This window comes from Gasterosteus aculeatus, chromosome 12 (genome assembly GCF_964276395.1).
Source record: "Gasterosteus aculeatus chromosome 12, fGasAcu3.hap1.1, whole genome shotgun sequence".
Classification (NCBI taxonomy): domain Eukaryota; kingdom Metazoa; phylum Chordata; class Actinopteri; order Perciformes; family Gasterosteidae; genus Gasterosteus; species Gasterosteus aculeatus.
Genome location: NC_135700.1, coordinates 21773274 through 21792756, shown reverse-complemented (window position 1 = coordinate 21792756; position 19483 = coordinate 21773274). Strand labels below are relative to the sequence as shown.

The window sequence follows — 19483 nt, the reverse complement described above, 5'->3', positions numbered from 1 at the left end:
GCTCTTAAGTGTCGATCAATGAGTCTCTGCCCTTCACAACCTGAAGAATTGCTAAAATGTTCACATGTGCAACATCAGTGTTCCACAGATCTTGCTATTTTTCCTAAAATTTCCCAACACGCGTGCCAATGTTAAAGGTTGACGCCGCTTGACCACAGAGGTTTCTCACACCGACGCTCGCTCTCCCTCATCGGTCACCATCATGTCATACGCTCATTGCGGGTCAATGTCAGGTCTTTAGAGATCTCAGTCTGGGGCCCACGACCAATACGAACGTGCTCTTGAAAGAAAACAATGCATTAAAAGCTGACACACTGTCAGCTGGGGATGCTCACTCTGAAACACACACACATCCCGACTCCCGCTCGGTACAGCTTGAGACACGCCCCATGGCAGAGGGAAGAAAAAGCTCCACGGAGTGGCTACATTTGACTCCATTACATGCTGAGCCTTAACCCCATGACAAGTAAGGGAGGGAACACCAGCGATTTATCAAAACATATGGCCAACGAGCAGAAGATCAATCTGCAAAAAGGCTCAGTTTTGGACTATTTGGACAGCAGCCGTCCATCATCGCCTGCTGCTAGCGACGGCGTGCAGAGCTTGATAATAAGAATAGGACGACAAATGAAAGCTTATCACTTACATTTTCTTCTTCAAGATTTGGCTATTTCTTGCATTGATAATCTAGAAAAACTTTGTAAACACACGAGAATAAAACGGAAGTTTATCAATTCATTAAAAATATAGATTAGATAGAAGGAACAAAATTGTAAGAACAGCCTCGATAAAATCCTCACGGTAGCCGTCCATGAAGCCAGCCAAAGGTTTTTTTTTTACATCCTGAGTTACTGGATATTTTTTTATTTTGGTCGCATGAACGCCGGCTCAGCTCGAGCTGGTAAAAGCGCGGTCCTACCTTCGCAGTAAGTCGAGTCCCCGTGGATGGAGGCATATCCGGCCCTGCATTCACACTCCGCTTTAGTATTCCGGTTTTTACAGTCGGAGTTTTCGCCACAAACGAGTCCCTCTACGCAGAAGTCGTACCCTGAAAGAGAAGAGAAAAGAAGGCCTCTGTTTGCTTGGGACTGTACGAGGAGAAGGTTTATGACTGCAGTGCATTTTTGCTGCAATGGTAAAAAAAAAAAAAAAAGAAGATGCCCGGCACCGTGTGCGATGCCACTTCGACACTCGGCAAAAGAACCAACTGTGACCAAATGACCGCGACGCGGACCCCATGTAAGGGGACATACGTGACGTTCACAACACGGCTCCGTCAGCTGTGAAGGGAACTGACAGACGGCCAGGCCCCCCCCAAAGGACGCTGAACATCCAACGCAGGGGCTTCAAAAAGCGCTTCCTGTTCTAGAACACTTATCTTGAGACGGATGAAATGCTTAATGAGCTACTCGTGGCCGGCTGGGAGTGCGGCGGAGCTAATTCACTCTCTTCTGCAGTGAGCGGTGGTCCGAGAGGTGCCCGCGGACGCTTTTCTGTCAATGACCGTTTGGAATCCAAGAAGAGCACAGCTGCCACCCGCCAAAATAAAGCCAGCCCCGCGCCGCGATTTCAAGGTCACGGGGGAAGCGTCGTCTTTGACGGGAGTCAGCGGTGAAGGAGACACTAGTGCCCCCCCCTCCCCTTTCCACCCCCGTTTACATTATTATCTATCCGAACATATGGCGCTGCTGGGAATAGAACCCTAATCCGCTGCGGCGAGGGATTGACACTTCAACCCGTGTTAAACAGACCCGACGAAATGTGACGTGCGACACGGGAGCAGGCGGACGGACACGCGGAAAGGTGAACGTGTGCTGGGAATAACACCGGCGATCACGTTTAAACGAAGATGGCGCTGGCCTTTTAAACGGAAAAACTGAAAACTTCTGTAAAATTTTTGGGATTTTTTCCATTTCAGTAAAAACCGAAGGGCATAAACACTGTGTGGAGATCTAGTTACCAATTGACTAGTGGTGGAGAGCCCAGTAGATGATTGGTAAATGAGTGTGTGTGTGTGTGTGTGTGTACATGAGGGCTTAATGGAAGAGACAATGTAACCATCGATCTTTAAAAAGTAGCTTTTACTGTGTAAACTGTCCTCTTCTTCTATACATCATCCCCCCCCAGTATAACTTCTCGTTCCGCTCTCTTCTCTTTTATCCGTCATCTCCCTCATTTCTTTTTCTCACCTCTTAACATGTGAGGTTTTAGTCGTATTGTCCAAAAGACAGAAGGAAGACAAACCTCTGCACACATTGCAGCACCTGCCGTCCGGTAAGATCTGCTCGGCGGCGGTGCAGTTGAGCTCGGGGCAGGTTTCCGTGACTTTCACCATCAGGCCGTTCTGGGAGGACAGGGCGGAAGCAAAACATTACGATTTTAACGCTTGGGGTCGAACGTGTGAAGGTCTGTGCACTAAACAAGATTTTCACCAGAACGATCACACCTTTTGATGAATGAAATGACAGAGTGGGATCTGTTCCAGGACCATCACTCACAGTAGAAAACTTCACCCCACGGCTCATCCATATAACCTATTTTTTCTGGTATGCTGTTTTAAAAAATAAATAATGTTCCGCCTCGGGGTCCGGTGTTTACATTGGATGTAATCAAAATTGACTTTAGGGTGTCAATTGACTTTGAGGCATTTTTGAAGGACACAGCAGCAGACGCACATCTCCTTGTGTCTATTTCCCTGGAATAATAACCTGTTACCCGTTACATAACGGTTAAAGTTTTCCGAAGGAGTAAGTTAACATTTTGCTATGTTATTATTGCTTTTAGAACTTTATTTCCGGGCTCTCCAGGGAGCTGTTTCCATGGTCACACTGCCCACAACAGACTGACGGGGGATCTGGAGTTTGAAAAAAGCGCTTTGAGTGTTTGTGAGACTAGAAAAGCGCTGTGCAAGTAAATAACAAATCCCTTTGTCAGTTAATAGATTCCAGCCTGTATGGTTGCCATCCAACTAACGACCCCTGAGTGACAGATTTCATGGATATTTCATATTGTGTTTAATGCATATTAATGCAATTCATGGACTGTACAACTAATGCAATAATAATTTTTGTATGTCTGTATTTTTAATACTAGACATTTAAAAGGCTTCTTTTTAAATGTTTTGCTAATGTAGCTTTTCTCCTCTTATGTTCGGCTCCTCTCATAAAGGCCTACGGGTAGAGCTATATAATGCCAGTTACAATATTATATAAGACATCAAAAACACATCTTTTTTTTTATTGTCTGTGTAAATATCCCTGTTTTCCCTTTCTGTCTGAAACGCAAACCCCAGAACATCCCCAAAAGTTGTATTATTTAGTTTTAATTAATTACAGATATCATAAAAAGAAGTCCTACTATGACCCCTTTAAGATAAATAACAGGGAGGATGACATTGCATTTTGAAATGTATCCAACCATCACGGGAAATTAAAAGATGCTTCAAGATGTGAAACAAAGAGAATACTGTGAGATATCTGTAAAAGGCTGCCGGTGGGATGGCTCTACAAAGGAGGGCATGAATACAGATAGCAGGTGGGATGAGGACAGGCGCCACTGAAGGTTGGAAAACAAAGAGATGGAACACTGTGTCCTCTTCCGCTGCTGCCGTTAAAACAAATAGCAGGCAGTCCTTCTGCTCTGTTGGATCAGACGTCTCAAGGTCGGAAATATTGACTCAAACCCTCCTTCAATGCCGGGCTATTCTAGGAACCATGCGAGCCGCTTCCTTGTGTCGTAAGCTGGATGTCCTGCACCGAACAGCAGATAGATACAAGACGGAGCGACCAAAGACCAACAACAGAAATAAAATATACTTAAAAATCACAGTCCAAGGTGCTTCTATTGATAATGATTTAAAACCCACAGATATTCACCTCCACCAACCGGACCAAATTCAGTTTGCATCCGTGTCTGTACAAAATGTCACAACCTCATCAATTCATCCCAACATTTGTGTGACATTTCAGGATACTCTCAGTTTGTGAAGTCACATGGAGGTCTGATTACCACGTTTTAACACGTTTAAGATAACCTTAAGTTGTTATTGTTCGCATCACTTTTTTTTATTTTCATTCCCTGCAGTTGTTCCTACAATATCAACGTCACAATAACGTGCTGAACGCGAGGTCACAGTAACCTTGACCTTTGACCACCAAATTGCAATCAGTTCATCCCTGAGTAAGGATGGCGAGCAGAAAGTACTGACGGATGAGCCAAAAACATTTCAGCATTGTTTTTTTTGGTGAAATTTGAGCTACTGAGTGCCACTAATCCGTCCACATGGCACAGCGTATTGTGCGTTGTGTGTTGTACAGGCGACAGAGCCCCTATAGGATTTGTTGTGTTATATAATCAAGATGTCTCTTCTTCTATTCCCTCCATATGTCAAAGCCTGTATTTGTTGATGTTTTCCCCACTACATGAAGAGATGAAATGGAAATACAAATACATACATGCTGGTAAATACTAATCAGAGACCCCCTGAAAGCCCCGGAAGCGAACTTCCCCTTCGGTCGCCGAGTTGGGTTCAAATCTGGATTCAAATCTGGGAGTGGAGGTGGGATGTAATTGCTCAAATTACTGATGTTTTGAATTGCCTGAGCGCTCGTTAAAAAAAAAGGGTGAATCTTTGCAAACAATTACATGCAAAACATGCAAATCTTCCCCCTTAAAGATAAATGCCTCCCCAGTGAAAAAGCTAAACCTCGGCTCAATGGTGAATTGGAAAAAAACGACTCTAATTATGAGCCACACGTTAATGAAGCTTCTGTTCAAATCGGGCCTTTGTGTTGGTGTGTTTCATATTCCTGCTAATTACCTGGCAACCCCCCCCCCCCCCATTAGAGAGACGGGAAAAAAGGTAGATTGAGCAGATTGGGGGACGGAGGAAAAACTAATTTCGGGCCCGCTGGCTAATTGAATAACACACAGAGCGGTCTGCCGCTAATAATCACTGCACTTTTACCATGAAAGGGAAGTGCTGCGTGCTGTGTTTGATTGCAGACACAATACTGGTGCCAGAAGTGTGGCCTTGGATGTTTACACCTTACCTTGCATTCCCTGCAGCTCCGGGATAAAAAGCGCTGGCCTTCAGAAAAGGTCTGCCCCCTGTAGGAGCATTTCGCTGCAAGGGGGGAAAAAAAAAAAAAAGAACATTACTGCCTTAAGTGACTACGATACACCACAAAGATAAGAACTACTGAGACAACAATCCGCTGCACGCCTGAAGCTCTGCGTCGTTGATTCTGTCAGAGACAAAAGTTGTCCGTGGCTTGTGTGCATGAGCGGAGGGGAGATGAAACAGCGCATTACGAATACAACAGAGGAGAGCCCTCTGCACGTCTCTGCGCCGGTGAAGCAGCAATGGGAAACAAAGCGGGCGCTGGGAAGTCCCGCTTTCCCCCACCTCAGGGTGCAGGGCCGCCCCCCCCCCCCCGCACGGCGCCCAGCCGCCGCCGCCGCTCCGGACCGCCGCCCGCCCGCCCGTTTGTGCCAAAGCTCTGATGTTCACGAGGGAGGAAGAGGGAGCGAGAGGGAGGGAGGGAGGGAGGGAGGGAGGAGGGGTGGAATTATTCAAAAGATGAACTATCCTTGAGGGATTCAGTGTTTTTGCAGTATGGAAAGAGCGAGAGAGCGAGAGACACGCTGTTCTCTTTGGGTCTGTGAGCCGCTGCCAGACCCCCCCCCCCCCACCCCCCCCGTGTGCTTCCTACTAGAAATAGAGCTTCCATTTCAGCTTCCACGAAAACCAACTTGTGATCTCGGCTCCTGCAGATGGTTTATTTTGGTTTTATTGTGGCAGCGGAGCGGCAGCCACCGGCAGCAGCAGCCCCTCTCCCTTTGTTTGCATCTGCTGTGGCTCTGGTTGCAGTGGTACCTTTTAAATGGTGTGAAGCTGAGCATCCACGCAGGGCCAGTTCAGTTCTATGCAAACAACCTGTCTTTATTTTAATATGCAATAACCCCTGTCCTCAAACGTTTGTGGGTGTTCAAATATTATTTCGTCTTACTATCAAAGAACAGCAAGGAAGTGACAACTGAGCGCCGTGATGGTTTTGGGGCAAACTGGAGCGATTATTTACGCCAACTAAAAGTTTTTTTTTGTGCAAATGACAGGCTGATTGACGTGTTAAGTGTCAGACGTTATGAAAGCGTCTCCATTGACATGCATCGGGGTGAAACCAAAATGCTGTTAGAGAATAACACAGCAAAAGAGGAGCAGGTTTTAGATTAGGTAGAAAATGGGCGTGAGCGTTTCTCCCGCCTCCGCCTTCTCCTCCTCCATCCGAGCGCCGTCGCTACTCACGGCGGCATTTCTTGCAGCAGGTGCCGTCGACGTGCACGGGCAGCCAGTCCTCCGAGCAGTTCGCCGGCGGACAGAAGATCCTGCGACACTCCACCACGCCGTTCTGTAACGGAGACACACAAATCCAACGCTCACCGTCAACGTTGGCTTCTGCCTGCAGGACTGCAAGAAAAGAATCAACACCTGGCACGCGGCTCTTTTCACTGAGACATGAAAACACGCTCTGCCTGGCAAAAGTTAACATATGTAACACATGAGGTGCGATAGGTGTGTGTGCGCGCGCTAATCAACACCAGTTACATTACAGCTCAACCCCCGAATGTGGGAGGTTTTAGGAACAAGAGGCATGCAAAATAACCCCTGTTCAAAAGCTGAACCGTTCAGAAGCCCACATTCAAGAATGCGATTGTTTTGAATTGAAAAAAAAAAAAAAAGATTGTAATGTGTAAAGATTCAGTTGACAGGTTGGTCGTCGAGCGCTGGATGGCGAGCGTTGGATGCGGGCGTTGGATGTGGGCGTTCTGCTGATAGCAGGTACTTATTCCGGCCCTGAAGGACTGATATCTCTCTCTCTCTGTCTCTCTCTGCGAGCGCCTCCTCATTTGGTGAGTCATCAAAAACGGTTCCCCCCGAGGGACGCGGCGGTTATCAGTTAATGGCATGTCCACGGGAGGAAATCGGGCCGACTAAACTCCACCCTGTGCTTGACGGGCAACGATGCAGCAAGTCTAATTCCCCCCCGAGCCGGGGGGACGGCCTGATTCGACACATTTCAAAGTCTGGCTCCCGCAGTATGTATGAGTGCAGGCAAGGAGGCTTATTAGGCCGTTTGTGTGTGTGTGTGTGTGTGTGTGTTGCGGAGGGGGTTAGAGGGGGGCGCTTGTTAGTGGGCGGGCAGAAGGCAGGGAGACACGATGCTGGGACTGCCAGCGAGGGAGGTCGGACGGGAAGACGAAGTTCAGCAAGCGCCGAGAGCGGCGGGAAGAAGAGTTTGAGGGACCTTTCTGAGGCAAACAAGATCCTGCTGTGATGCACCAACAACGTGTGATGCTGACTGGGTGTTTTGGTTTCATAGGACAGCCTGCATTTCCCTTCATCGTATCTTTGTTATTAGCCTTGTATTTGAGCCATCCTGTGTTAAATAAAAATAAATGTGGCTTCTTCCAGGAAAAGAAAAATCCAGGGTTCTTAAGCCTGAACTATTGAGTTATTGATTTTGCCTGATTTCCTGTTGTCTTTCCACTGTTAATAGTAAAAGGTAAGAATTCCAAATAACATGTATCACACATGATTCCATTCAGCGAGAAATCCCTTCTTCCTCCTTCCTGTTGCTTTCTTTGTCTAGCCTCCAACATTCGGTTGAACGAATCATCTTGACCCGACCTACGATGGAGATTGCTCTCGTATGGAAAGCGCCAGATAGTTCAGAAGCGGGCGGCTCGCTCTTTGATCGCGCGCATGAAGGTGACACTCACCGTGCACGCACAGTTCCTGCAGTTCTCCGGCTCCACCCACAGCTCCTTGTCCCGGTACACCAGGCTGTTGGCGCTGCAGGTCCTCTCGCAGTGACAGCCCTCCAACTGGGTCAGCCGAGACTCCGCGTAGTTCAACTGAAGACGAGGACGGAATCGGGAAGTCACAGAAACCAAATCACAAGTCCCCCCCGCCCCTTCTACCCGGGTCGGTTCTCACTGAGGGCCTCCGCTGGGAGGTGCTCATTAAAAGGGCACAGAATAATAAGTGATCGTCATTCGGCTCACGCTGCAGACCTCGGGCTATAATCTACTGAGAAGTGACAGCCGCCATCCTCACTCCTCTTTTATTCACACGCTGATCCGCCCTCCCCTTCTTATTCCTTATTTCACGTGCCAACACTCGGCGCGGTTGTCACTTGGGCCGAGGTGACGCGTCTTTGACAGACTAAAGCGTCACAGGCCGCGAGGCCCGCGGACGCCGCGCAACTTTAACCAGGATTTAACCACCATGTTTGCTAGAAATTCTGTTTCTATTCCATCCGGTGCGTCAAGTCCTTCCTCTAGTGATGTCTAAGAGAAGGACCTGGATGGGGACACTCGCCCCGTCGCTGCGAATGTTTAGCTCAATCTGGTGCTGGATAACTTCACGTTGATTGATCAAAGGAGATGAATTGATGATAACCTGATATTTGAACAATCCAGCATGCAAAGGTACACTCAGTGTAACCACATACATGTATTATAAATATATAAAATATGATCAGCAGTGCCGAACACAGCTCCTGTTTTAATGGGCAGACCCGCCACTACATCCATGAAATCCCTTTGTGGGCTTTGAGTAGCAGCTGTCTGGTGACGACAACAAGAACAGTTCACATGTAAGCTAAGAAGGTCGGGGGAATTCAAAAGGTCCAATTGATCCGAGCCGCGCGGGTCAAGTCAGAAATCGCAGGTCCACTCGAGACACTGGAGAACGCTCCTCCACGCTTCCTCCGCCCACGCTGCTCCTTCGGGGACCTGCCGGGGCCACGGAGGAGTCAGGAGGAGAGGGCTCGAATGATAGAGGCTTCTCACAACAGACCAAAAATAAAAAAATAAAAAAAGGAAATTGCTGGATGTCACTTAGGCTTTCAACTTCATGTGGAAGAGCGCCGGCTGCTTTCTGGAGATCCGTGCGCGCTGTGAGCGGTAGAGACGTGTCCTGTCAAACCCCCCCCCCCCTCCTCCCCCCCAAAACAAAATGTTTGAAATGCACTTCCAAAGGCTGAGAGGCTGCCTGGAGGCACCGCGGAGGAATACGGCTCCTGTGCAACGCCAGCATCAAATGGCGCGGCAGTATCACACGGAGCCGTCGGAGGCTAATAGGCATCTATGTGCCAGAGACACGCGAGAACAACAGCAAAAGGGAAAAGATGAAGGACTCACCTTTTTAATGCGTTTCGCTTGCATGCACGTCTGGAGGATTTGTCACGCGAGGTTTCCATTCAGGACAATGAAACAAAAGCACGCTGACACTCATCTAAAAGCTCAAAAACTGCAGATCAATCCGGCTTTACATGCGCGGGGCGGTAAGCGCGTGCGTGGTTTTTGAACCTGCACCTTTAACTTGACACGTGGGGTTAACGGCACTCTGGGGATGAAAATCTACGCCGCGGGCTCGACTTTGTAGTTAGTTCATAGTAGTAGATGCTGCAACACTTCAGCGATGGCTCTTGTTGATGACATCTCTGAGGCAGGGTGCTGCAGCCATGCACATGTGCTGTGGAGGGACGGCGGGCAGGATTTGGAGGCATCTAGCAGTGAGGCTGCAGACCCGATTGTCTCCAGGTCTGCAGGTCCCAGGAGACGCTCTGGTTGTTTCAGAGCAAAACTAAAAGTGTTTTTTGTTCTTTTCCTTTTTGTTCTTAACCCTTCCACAAGAGTTTGATTCACATTATGATTCATACAGTTCATACCCTAAATGCAACAAACAACTCTATTTCAGTAGCTTTGCTAATTCTGTTAAAGGATAGTTCAAACTTCAGTGGTTCAACACAGAACTGGGCCTCTTGCATGCAGAGTGCAAACTGCACCGAGATGCTTTGGGTTCAACATGCCGGGAAATAAAACCAGCTCTTCTGCAACAACAAACATTTAACCAGCACACACACACACGGACCCTGATTCTCTGTTATTACCGGATGGGCTGAAAAGCTGCTTTCATGGCTCTCACACGAGGGAATCCAGAGCAGCAACAATGGAGGACAATCTTTACCAAGCATGCATTAGTAAATTCAACTAGCTATTCTAAGCAAATGGCTTATAGCCTAAGAATAAACAGGGAGCCTGGAACATGATATGGGACTTCACCGTGTCGGGGCCTTCGAGCATGAATAAGGTGCTTGTATAAATCCACAGTTCATGAAGATGACGGACATGATGGCACTTAGTTGACCCATAATATTGACATCATTTAAGCGACAGAAACGTAAGTGAGATGTGTTCTGTAACTTGGGTGTTCCGACCCTTTAAAGACGATCCACACGTGCGGTTCCCCCGTGCTGTGCGAATGTTCTTGTCGCCTCGCCTTGAGGTGAGACACTCCGGACCGAGCTTTCCCCCCCCACCGGCGCGCTGAATAACTCAAATCTCTCCCGCCGAAAGATGACTGCTCATACGGGCCGCAGCGGGGAGGACGAAACGAGGTCGGGTGGCGATAGTTTTGAGGTGTGTTCACGTGCAGGAGGACGCGTGGGCACAGCGGCGGGGTAATGTTCTTCATTTCACCCTTATTTAAACCCAAAGTTATTCCACGGCTCGCCCGCCAAGGTGTCCTTGCTCCGCCGGCTCCCGCCGGAGAGCAGTCACTCATGCACACAGTCAATCACACACACGCACTTATGCAGATGTTACGTCCCCCGTGGCTCCGCCGCCCCAAAGCACACCACCTGTTAGCCTCCTGTTGTGTCCGTGCGGTTGCCATTTCCTGACACCTTTCCACTTTGGAGCACCGGGTAAGGGGGGGGGGGAAGGGGGAGACGGGGTGGTGGGGGGCAGACTGGGGAGAGCCGTGCATTTTTTTCCTGGGCGTTGTGGAGCAGATGCTGATTCGCTTCACATGACAGTGATGAAGACATTTTGAATGGCTGACCTTTCATTTGGGCGGATCTCAATAAATAAAATGTCTTCATGCCGTAGACGGTGATCAAGTGTTGAACGGCATCGACGCGTAATCACGGGAACGAGATGAGCCGTGTATTAAAGCAGACTACAGATGAACCAATAATATTCACACTAATAGAAAGGCAAACAGAAGTGCAGCGCCACTAGTAGTCGATACATACGAGCAGCTTAATGCAAGTGGGATTAATAGAACGGGCAATTAAGTAAAAACTTCAAAATACAATAGAGACAGATAAAAAAAAAAGAACAGAACTTGCACAATACGCCAAAATGCGGTTGCGAAGCTACATTGTGTGGATCATCTCGCCATCGTTCACACTGAAACCCCACAGAGGGAATGACCTTCAAACTCAAGTACGGTTTGTACGTCGAGCAACGCAAGACGAGCTCATAAAACGTGTCGTCATTTCCCTTCCTTCCCTTAATCCCTCTTTCCTTTCCTACTTCAGTTGGCATGAAAGCACAGGAATCTCCCAACTTCCCTCCAAACAGCAAAACACTCGAGGCCTTTTCTGCTAAACAATTGCAACCGAGCAAACTGCTGCTGATCGGTGGCGGCGTAATGAGGAGAAAAGCTTCAGGAGAACAAACTCTTGTTATTTCGCCCTGTTGCACAACGTAGCAGCTTTAACTTGCTTGCGACGGCCTCCAATGCTCCGAGCGCACGTTCAAGATCATTTCGGTTTTGTACCAATAACGTAAGCAACTTTTAATTTGCTTCATCGAGTCGCGCTCGAGGGGGGCTTAACTATAGACGGCGCAGGCAACTCGATGGCCGCTGCAAAAAGTATTAAATATGCTTTTAGGTCACTGGTTTGCCTGCAAAAAGGTAACTGGAGACGTGAAGGCAGGTACACATCACCGCGTGAGGCAGAGCGAACCCTCGGCGGTTGTTTCCCAGTTGTCAATCTCAAGGAGCGATGATTCATTTATCTCGACTGTTACGATACGAGTGGGAACAGTTTCCTCACTCTAATCCCGAGGGATTGCACCAACAAAACCATGAGAAAAGATAATATGAAGACTTCTGGGACCCTGTAATTGTTTGTTGATTCCCTCTCACGTGCACGTCAATATTTTTCTCTTTTCCCATGCTTCCTTTAAACCACTTCATTCCACGCTCACAATCACAACAGACAGCATAATCATATTTTTAAAGACTGGTTAAGGGCTTCATTTTGCTTGTTTTCCAACAATAACAAGAATCTTTTTTTAGGCACCCTTTTGTTGAAATGAAATGAGGTATTAAGGAAAAAGAACAATGCACTACAATGAAGATCAATTCAATTAAAGGATTCCGTCCTGGTGAAGAAGGACGTTTTCTTTCATTTATATATTTGCTTGTCAGCTACAATTTGGAAAGTTAAAAGTGGATCTTTTCATTTAACTTTCTTTAATTTAACACTGACATGGTTCCTAAAAGTTTTATCTGCAGCATCTCGCGTAAAATCATCAGGACGCAGATCTTTAAACCTTTCTTTCTTGTCGGGTTTATGGCTCTGGACTCCCTATGGAAGTCAGCTGGCCAGATGGTGGCGCTATTACAAATACTTTTCTACCCATCTTTGACTAGATCTGTTATTTCTTCGACCTATTTTAATTCTGTACAAATCTTTTCTCCCCGCTGCTCTCTGGAGTGACCCGGAAAGAGTCCATTTTTTCGGATATGTGACGATCCATACAGTTCTTCCATTGCAACCACATTGACTATGAGCCAAACGTCCGGGGTGCCTGTGGTGGGAGGTCAATTCCTCGGTCTCACCTTCAGGGTCATCTTGGCCAGGAGCTCCTGCAGGTCCATGATGCCTTGCACCAGGCTGAGGAAATCGCTGCAGGTCGGACAGGCTCGACGGAGGAAAGCAAAAGCACCAAAACAGGGATGAAAAGAGGAGGAAGAGCAAGAGGGAGGCATTTAGATAGTAGATAAACAAACAATATGAGCCTCTATAGTATAATAGCTCACGTCAACCAGCAGCAAACAAAAGGGAACCCTCACAAATGTGTTGAACCCTTTGTCTCAGGCTTGTGTCTGGCGTTAGCATCAATAACAAAAAGGGACACGCTGTGATTACCGGCCTTATTGATTGGTCACGGCGACGGTGAGACGGAGGGGTCCTCAATCTGTTTGACGGTAAACAGATGGAGAAACGAGGCAGCGGGACGGGAGGCCTCACTGAATCGACAGCGAAATAAAGATGGCTAGAATAGAGGAAGATGATAAAACGAAGGGGGGGGGCGGAGGTCACCACCAGCTGACACGTAGCCCTTTGTAGTCCATTTTAATAGCAGCACACAGAAAAGGGAGGCGTTGTATTGTTCCTCGTGCTCTCAGAGCGAACAGCGTGCACCGCCGTGTAATCATGGTACTCACTGCGGTTCAGGTTGGGACACTGTGTAATGTAGCCGTTCGGCGCAAAAATCAACTTCACATCTTGGATGACGCCCTGCAACGACAGAGAGCGGGACGGGAAGGGTTACCACGGGGTTTGCTTTAAAAAAAAAAAATAATAAGTCATATTAGCTCAGACTGTCATTATGTGTTGTGGTTCCTCTGCCTCCTTTCAGGGTTCCATCTAGAAAATTCTACAACACCTGCAAGGGAAACTACCATTTAGAGCGGAGCGGACAATCACTGCTCATCAAGATGTCACACGGGGCGCTGATCGAAAATTATCCAAGAATATTTTACTATTTTTCCCCACTTCAAATGTTTTCAAAGGCATATTGTAATTTAAACGGCACACAACAGGTCGCAAACGCTTTAATTCTACAGCACAGTGAAGTGTGTTTCTGGGGGAAATAATAAAGTACTAAAAAGAATCATTTGTCTGATTGGAATGCGCAAAGCACAGCAAGCCGTGATTGACAGCTGCGTCTCTTTGGCTCTGATTGGTTGTTTTTTTGGGGCGCATTACTTGTAATACAGTCAGGATACAGTGAACACAAGCTTCGCCAGTTAGGATCTTGTACCATGTGCTTCATTTTAGAAAAACATTAAAGCATTCTGAGATGTTATTTTCTCAATAACTAATAAACGCATTTAACAATTAAATGCTTCAAAAAAAGAACCAAATCTGCAGAAGTTGAAAATGGAAAACAAATGACGCTGGAGAAAATGTGCGTAGCACAGAGACTGGCCTTTAAAAAAGGAGCGAGTTGCCTCCTTCATCAATCACCGTGAGTGACAGCCTCCCTGCTGCAGCGCTGCTAAATAGAGGCCTTCATCGTGACCACAGACAACAATCTCAGAAAAAAAAATAAAAATGGCATCCTGTCTATGGGGGAATAAAAAGCACGGGGGGCGCTCACACACAAGGGCCAGATCACTTCACCGGTCCTTCAAAGTGGCTCCTGCTGGGACGACATTAGAATTCACCACCAAAAGCACAGTTCCCCAACTCCTCTGCAGACACAGAACCCATTTACAGTGTATCTGGCTGGTCTGGATGCAAGCAACACCTGCCTCCATTTCAAACAGAGGCATGGGGAGGCAAAGGGAGGGGGGGGGGGGACCATGAAGAGAATAGGCTTGGAGCACAGATTGAGAACACACACACACACACACACACACACACACGGGTTGTGTGAGCACTGGTTGGTGAAGAAGAGATTGCCAGTGTCACTCAGAATGAAAATGAGGGTGTGGATCACAGACGTGTGTCCCAGTGGTCCACACACATCAACCCACACCTGCCTGTCAGTGATCAGTAGGTCATTTCAATCTGAAGACATGCAATCTCTCCAACACACACACACACACACCTGTTTCCTGCCTCCGCCCAGGCCCACGGCAGACATGTTTGAACGGCACTTTTCAGGAATAAATGTCGAGTCACGTACAGTCAGAACAGCGACACGTGTTCTACTGCTTTGTCTCTTTGTACTTTGAGATGAACAAGAATAAAGTGCATTCAGCTTTACAACTGAACTAATCAATATTTTTACAGCAGACAATGAGAAGAAGGACCGCAATTAAGACAAAAGTAGTCCCTGGAAGTGGTGACGCCACAGAGACGAGACGATTAAGGCCCGTTTTACCTCAGCTTGGGGTTTTATTGGTTGGTTCATTGATTAGAATGAATCCAGTGTGTCCTCACTGCCTGAGGACGGCAGAGGGACAAAACCAGAGCTAGAGCTTCTTTCTAAGGAGTTGGAAGAGACCAAACAAGAGCTAAAAGTATTGGTACGTCTTGAAAAGAATGACCTTTGTCTCATGGATATCTTGTATAATGTTTGTTATGAAGTGACTAATATGACTTAATGCAAAACAAATTTTAACGTTAAAAAGATGGAAATACATTAAAATGTACATATTAGCCTTACGGTTCGGTTATGATTTGAGGTGGGACAAGGGGGTGAATCCATCCAAACAGGCTCCTCACTGTGAATTTGTGTTTGCACGGGCGGTTAATGCCTCTTTCGTTCCTTTGTGTCCCCAAACGTTCACGGGTTCCCTCACCGATATAAAATGCTCTTCCCTCGGCTCGTCTGCTCGCTCGTCATAATAATCTAGGATAAGGCTTTGTCCATTCTCCCAATTTGATCATGGGCAACATGGTGCAGCCGGATCGGAGGACTTCACCTCCAGCTCCGTCTGCCGGGAGCAAAAACCAGCGGCAACAAGCCTCACTGCGATGACCAGGATCAAACATGGACTCTCTGCTCCATTTGAGGGAGACCAGCCATTACCATGCAATCCACAACCATTCTGTGCAGTGTGCAACATACTTTGAACTTTGAACTTGGTTGGTGAGGAATTGTCACAATATAGTGACGAAAAAAGTCAACACGTAGACTTTATTTGGCTTAAATGCACCTCAAACTGAGATCAAAGATTTTTACTCTGCTTTCAAAAGCGTTTCACTGTGAAGTAACAGCTGCTATTGGTTAGTCGCACAGCTGCAGCAAAACAGAAAACAAATTCAACATGTCATGACTGATAATGCACATTATGAGCAGTTGCGCTTGTGGTTCTTTTTTCCAAGTCGGATGAAGCTGAACCTTTTGGGTACGTTCTTTATTCATTCTGGTTTCTGACAGAGTTCACATTAAAACAGAGTTTCAATTGCCAAGCGGCGTATGAAAACTTTTCTCCCTTTGTTTTTGTCTCTGTGATTTCAGTCTATGAGTTCTATGCAGAGGATGCAGGAGAATATTTTAGTGGCCTTTATTTAGCATATTTTCGTTTTCTCCGGCGCTGATTCCAGGCAAACATCGGACTTCTACAAAAGCCCAAGTCAGTTCTTACCCAACACGTTTCTTCTGTGTCCAAATACACAAATGTACAAAGTAGAGTGGGTAGAAATCTGAGGTACTGGGTATCAAATTGACACAATACTTCCTAACATAACAAGGATAGAAACTGTAGGATATTAGAAACAAATTGACAATCAGGTTCATAAAATTAATAAAAATGCATATTGTGTCCAACCAGAATACAGCTATGATTCTGAAACTGTAATTAATAAAGTAATGACAATATGGTAAAACCACTGTAATTCTGCAACTGTAATAGAATAATACCAATGTACAGTTATGATTGTATTTAATGTAATGTAATCAACTGGAATGCATGCATGTAATACTTGCACAAAAACTGATATTGATTATGGATCATTCGAAATCCGAGTTACATTGAACTCCCCAGAAGACTCCCAGAGGTGTGGACACTGACTTTCACACCTTTAAGCATTGTTATAAATACCTGTGGGAACCATTGTTCTGGAGTTCACTGGTGGAGGCTACAGACGGGCACTATGGGGGGTCAAAGGACTGACCTGGGGCCTGTTGGTGGCCGAGACCAGCGGCTCCTCAGCTGAGATGTTCTTTTTACCACAACGCCATCTCTTTTATTAAATACATTTGATTTAACCTTTTGATCAGCGATGACCTCTGTCCGTCCGGCGTTTCTTCATTTTTGAACACAACAAAACTTTACAATCAACAAGCTAATGATGGCCAACGTTGCGCTGAAGTAAAAGAAGAATTTAGTCGTACTTATTTAATAAATACAGATTCAAACAGCAAATATACATTTATCGAAACTAAATAATTCAAACATCTATACAACAGCCCCCCATTGCCTGTCTGCACTACATTCAGGGGTAAATGTATATAATCATACTTGAGTACCGCTATAAAAAGGCGTCTCACAGAATCAATGGAAAAACATACAGCTTTTTAAAGTGTAGCTCTTAAGACATCCTTTGAAATGAATTCCTTAATATGCAGATAGTACTTTTAGCAATGAGGTTATTATCCCCACTGCAGTGGATCGCTACTGATGGAGGTTTGCAGGAGATTGCGCTGTGGATGACGCTCCCCTCTGAAGTGAAAATAAATGAAAACTGATTCAAACAATCAGGGAAACAAAGGAGTCGTCCGCCGAGAGAAAAGGGGGGCCGATTGAGCGAGAGATCCGAGCCGCGTTGGGCTCTTCCTTCGTCACGCCGCCTGACGTAAACGCGTCGGAGCTTTTCTTCGTTGTCCGCAGCGGATTCATCACCGTCCCGCGGTGCAGGAAAACGCCCAGCCCTCCACAAAAGCACCGGCTCGCCCCCGAGGAGTCAGCAATCCTCGGGCACAATGGATTCAAGATGCAGATCGTTTATTACGCCGGCTCCTTAGGTTGGAGAGGCTCCCGGGACGAGGCGGCGTCTCGAGCCCCTGCGAAGGATCTGGTTAGCTCATTGTAGAGTCCTGAATGGGATGGATTACAGCTGCGCCTCCCATCTCCATCTGCAGTGGTACTTCTTTCGCCTCTTTATTCTTTTATCTCATTATCCAACGTGTCCTCCACCCTTCTCGGGTGTAGTCTTTACTTATCGCCTCCAGCAGGTGGACGGGAGCAGGTGAGGAAGACTCATAGGAAGAGGTTTTGTATCCGTCCGTATCGGTTTTCTCTTTGTGTGTGTGTGTGTGTGTGTGTGTGTGTGTGTGTGTGTGTGCGTGTGTGTTCCTCAGAGCACTGCACAATAAGACTGTAGCGCACACAACTCGAGTTGTTAAGCCACGACTCGTTATTTTTACATTTCCGTTTGCGTGCGGATTGAGCACACGAGATAAAAGGTGTTATTTATTCAAGGTGGTTGTAGGCGTCCCCCCCCCCTGCTAATTAACCACGGGCACCATAACATCTACATTGTCAGTCAGCAGACAAAGTATGTATGTAAGTAATTGATATATATATATATATATATATATATATATATATATATGTGTGTTTCAACGTGAATGTTTTTTACAACTCGGATTAAATAAGAAACAAGAAAACGATACATTGGCATAATGTCAGAAATGTTGCTTCTTCACACCCGGTTGATAATGTTTATCATCTGTTTATCTTTCCACGTAAATTATTGCAGAATTTTGCAAAGTGGGCACAAATTGAAACAAAGCTAGTGTCTATCTTTTTTTTTTATTATTTATGATATTCTCTATATCTCTATATCTATATTCTCTATATCATAAATAAAAAAGACAGACAGCAGGTTTGTTTATTTCAATGTGGCCCCTCAGATAAAATGCAACAACAGGTCCTTGACTCAATGTTTTACAACTGCGCCTGTCAGCGGGCAACTCGTGAAAAGGGAGAGTGAGCCGAGGTAAAACGATACTGCGACGCGTGGGGAGGATAAATGATGTACACCGCAGGGGGGGCCGCTGGCTAATAAATATTGCCTAGACGTTAGACAAAGAGAGTCCCACTGATTGCGCGGTGGCGGAGCGGGAGAGGCGGAGGCATCAGGGGCCGTGTAAATGTCTCGCTGCCACCTCCCCTCGCTGCTGGGAGCCGGCAGCGCAGGAGCCTGAGAGAATGAGCGGTGATTAAAAACCGACAAACTTGGGAGCGAGCTCGGGGGAATAAGCGCCTCCAAGCATTCACTGGGCTTATTGTGGCTCCTACGAGGGCCCTCGTAGGCCCCCCCCCTCAGTGCGCCCCCCCCTCAGTGCGTGCATGTGTGCGTGTCTCAGTCTTACCTTGAACAGCCCGTGCTTGTGGCTGTGCTGGCCCAGCCACACTCCGCTGCCCGGGGTGAGCTCCATCTGGGGGGGGTCGATAACCCGCTCGTAAATCCTGCCAACGACAAATCAGAAAAGGAGCGCTGGGTTACGACAACGGCGCGGCCATGAGCGCGGCTCTCTTTGTGTCTCGGCCCAGCGGTGGCACTGATCCAACGTGGCTGAGTAGGAAGTCCAACATGTGTGCTCCATCGAGCGCCCCCCCCCCCCCCCCCCGCCCCCTCCCTTCCGCGGGAAGCAGCGGCCGCTCTCCTGGAGCGCGACAGGCGGACTCGCCCCGCGGCCCTCCAGCGCGGGGATGTAAGCTGGATTAGCGGGCCCGACTCCAGAGGGACACAAACGGGGCTTCGGCGAACATCCTCGCCGTTATTTGGGACCACTTGGTCTTTCCAGTGAGGGGGGGGGCTCGACGGTGCGGCCGAGCTCCGGTGGGCCTGCGCGAGGCACATTAGTGGGAGAAGGCGGAGACGGCGTCCTGCGTCTCTCTGCATTAGAGCTGCCGGAGGAGCGAGCAGAT

At 47.3% G+C, this 19483-nt stretch overlaps 1 protein-coding gene across 1 annotated transcript in view; it reads right to left on the bottom strand.

The window, feature by feature from the left end:
- Nucleotides 1-19483, bottom strand: part of LOC120834739 (protein kinase C-binding protein NELL1-like) — a 143771-nt gene that overhangs the window by 75836 nt on the left and 48452 nt on the right. The window contains exons 5-12 of the mRNA XM_040202963.2: nt 18925-19021; nt 13316-13388; nt 12707-12789; nt 7783-7917; nt 6308-6410; nt 5052-5125; nt 2245-2344; nt 920-1048 (exon numbers count right to left, since the gene is read on the bottom strand). Coding sequence (XP_040058897.2) covers nt 920-1048; nt 2245-2344; nt 5052-5125; nt 6308-6410; nt 7783-7917; nt 12707-12789; nt 13316-13388; nt 18925-19021 — 794 coding nt within the window. The remainder of the gene's footprint in view (nt 1-919; nt 1049-2244; nt 2345-5051; nt 5126-6307; nt 6411-7782; nt 7918-12706; nt 12790-13315; nt 13389-18924; nt 19022-19483) is intronic.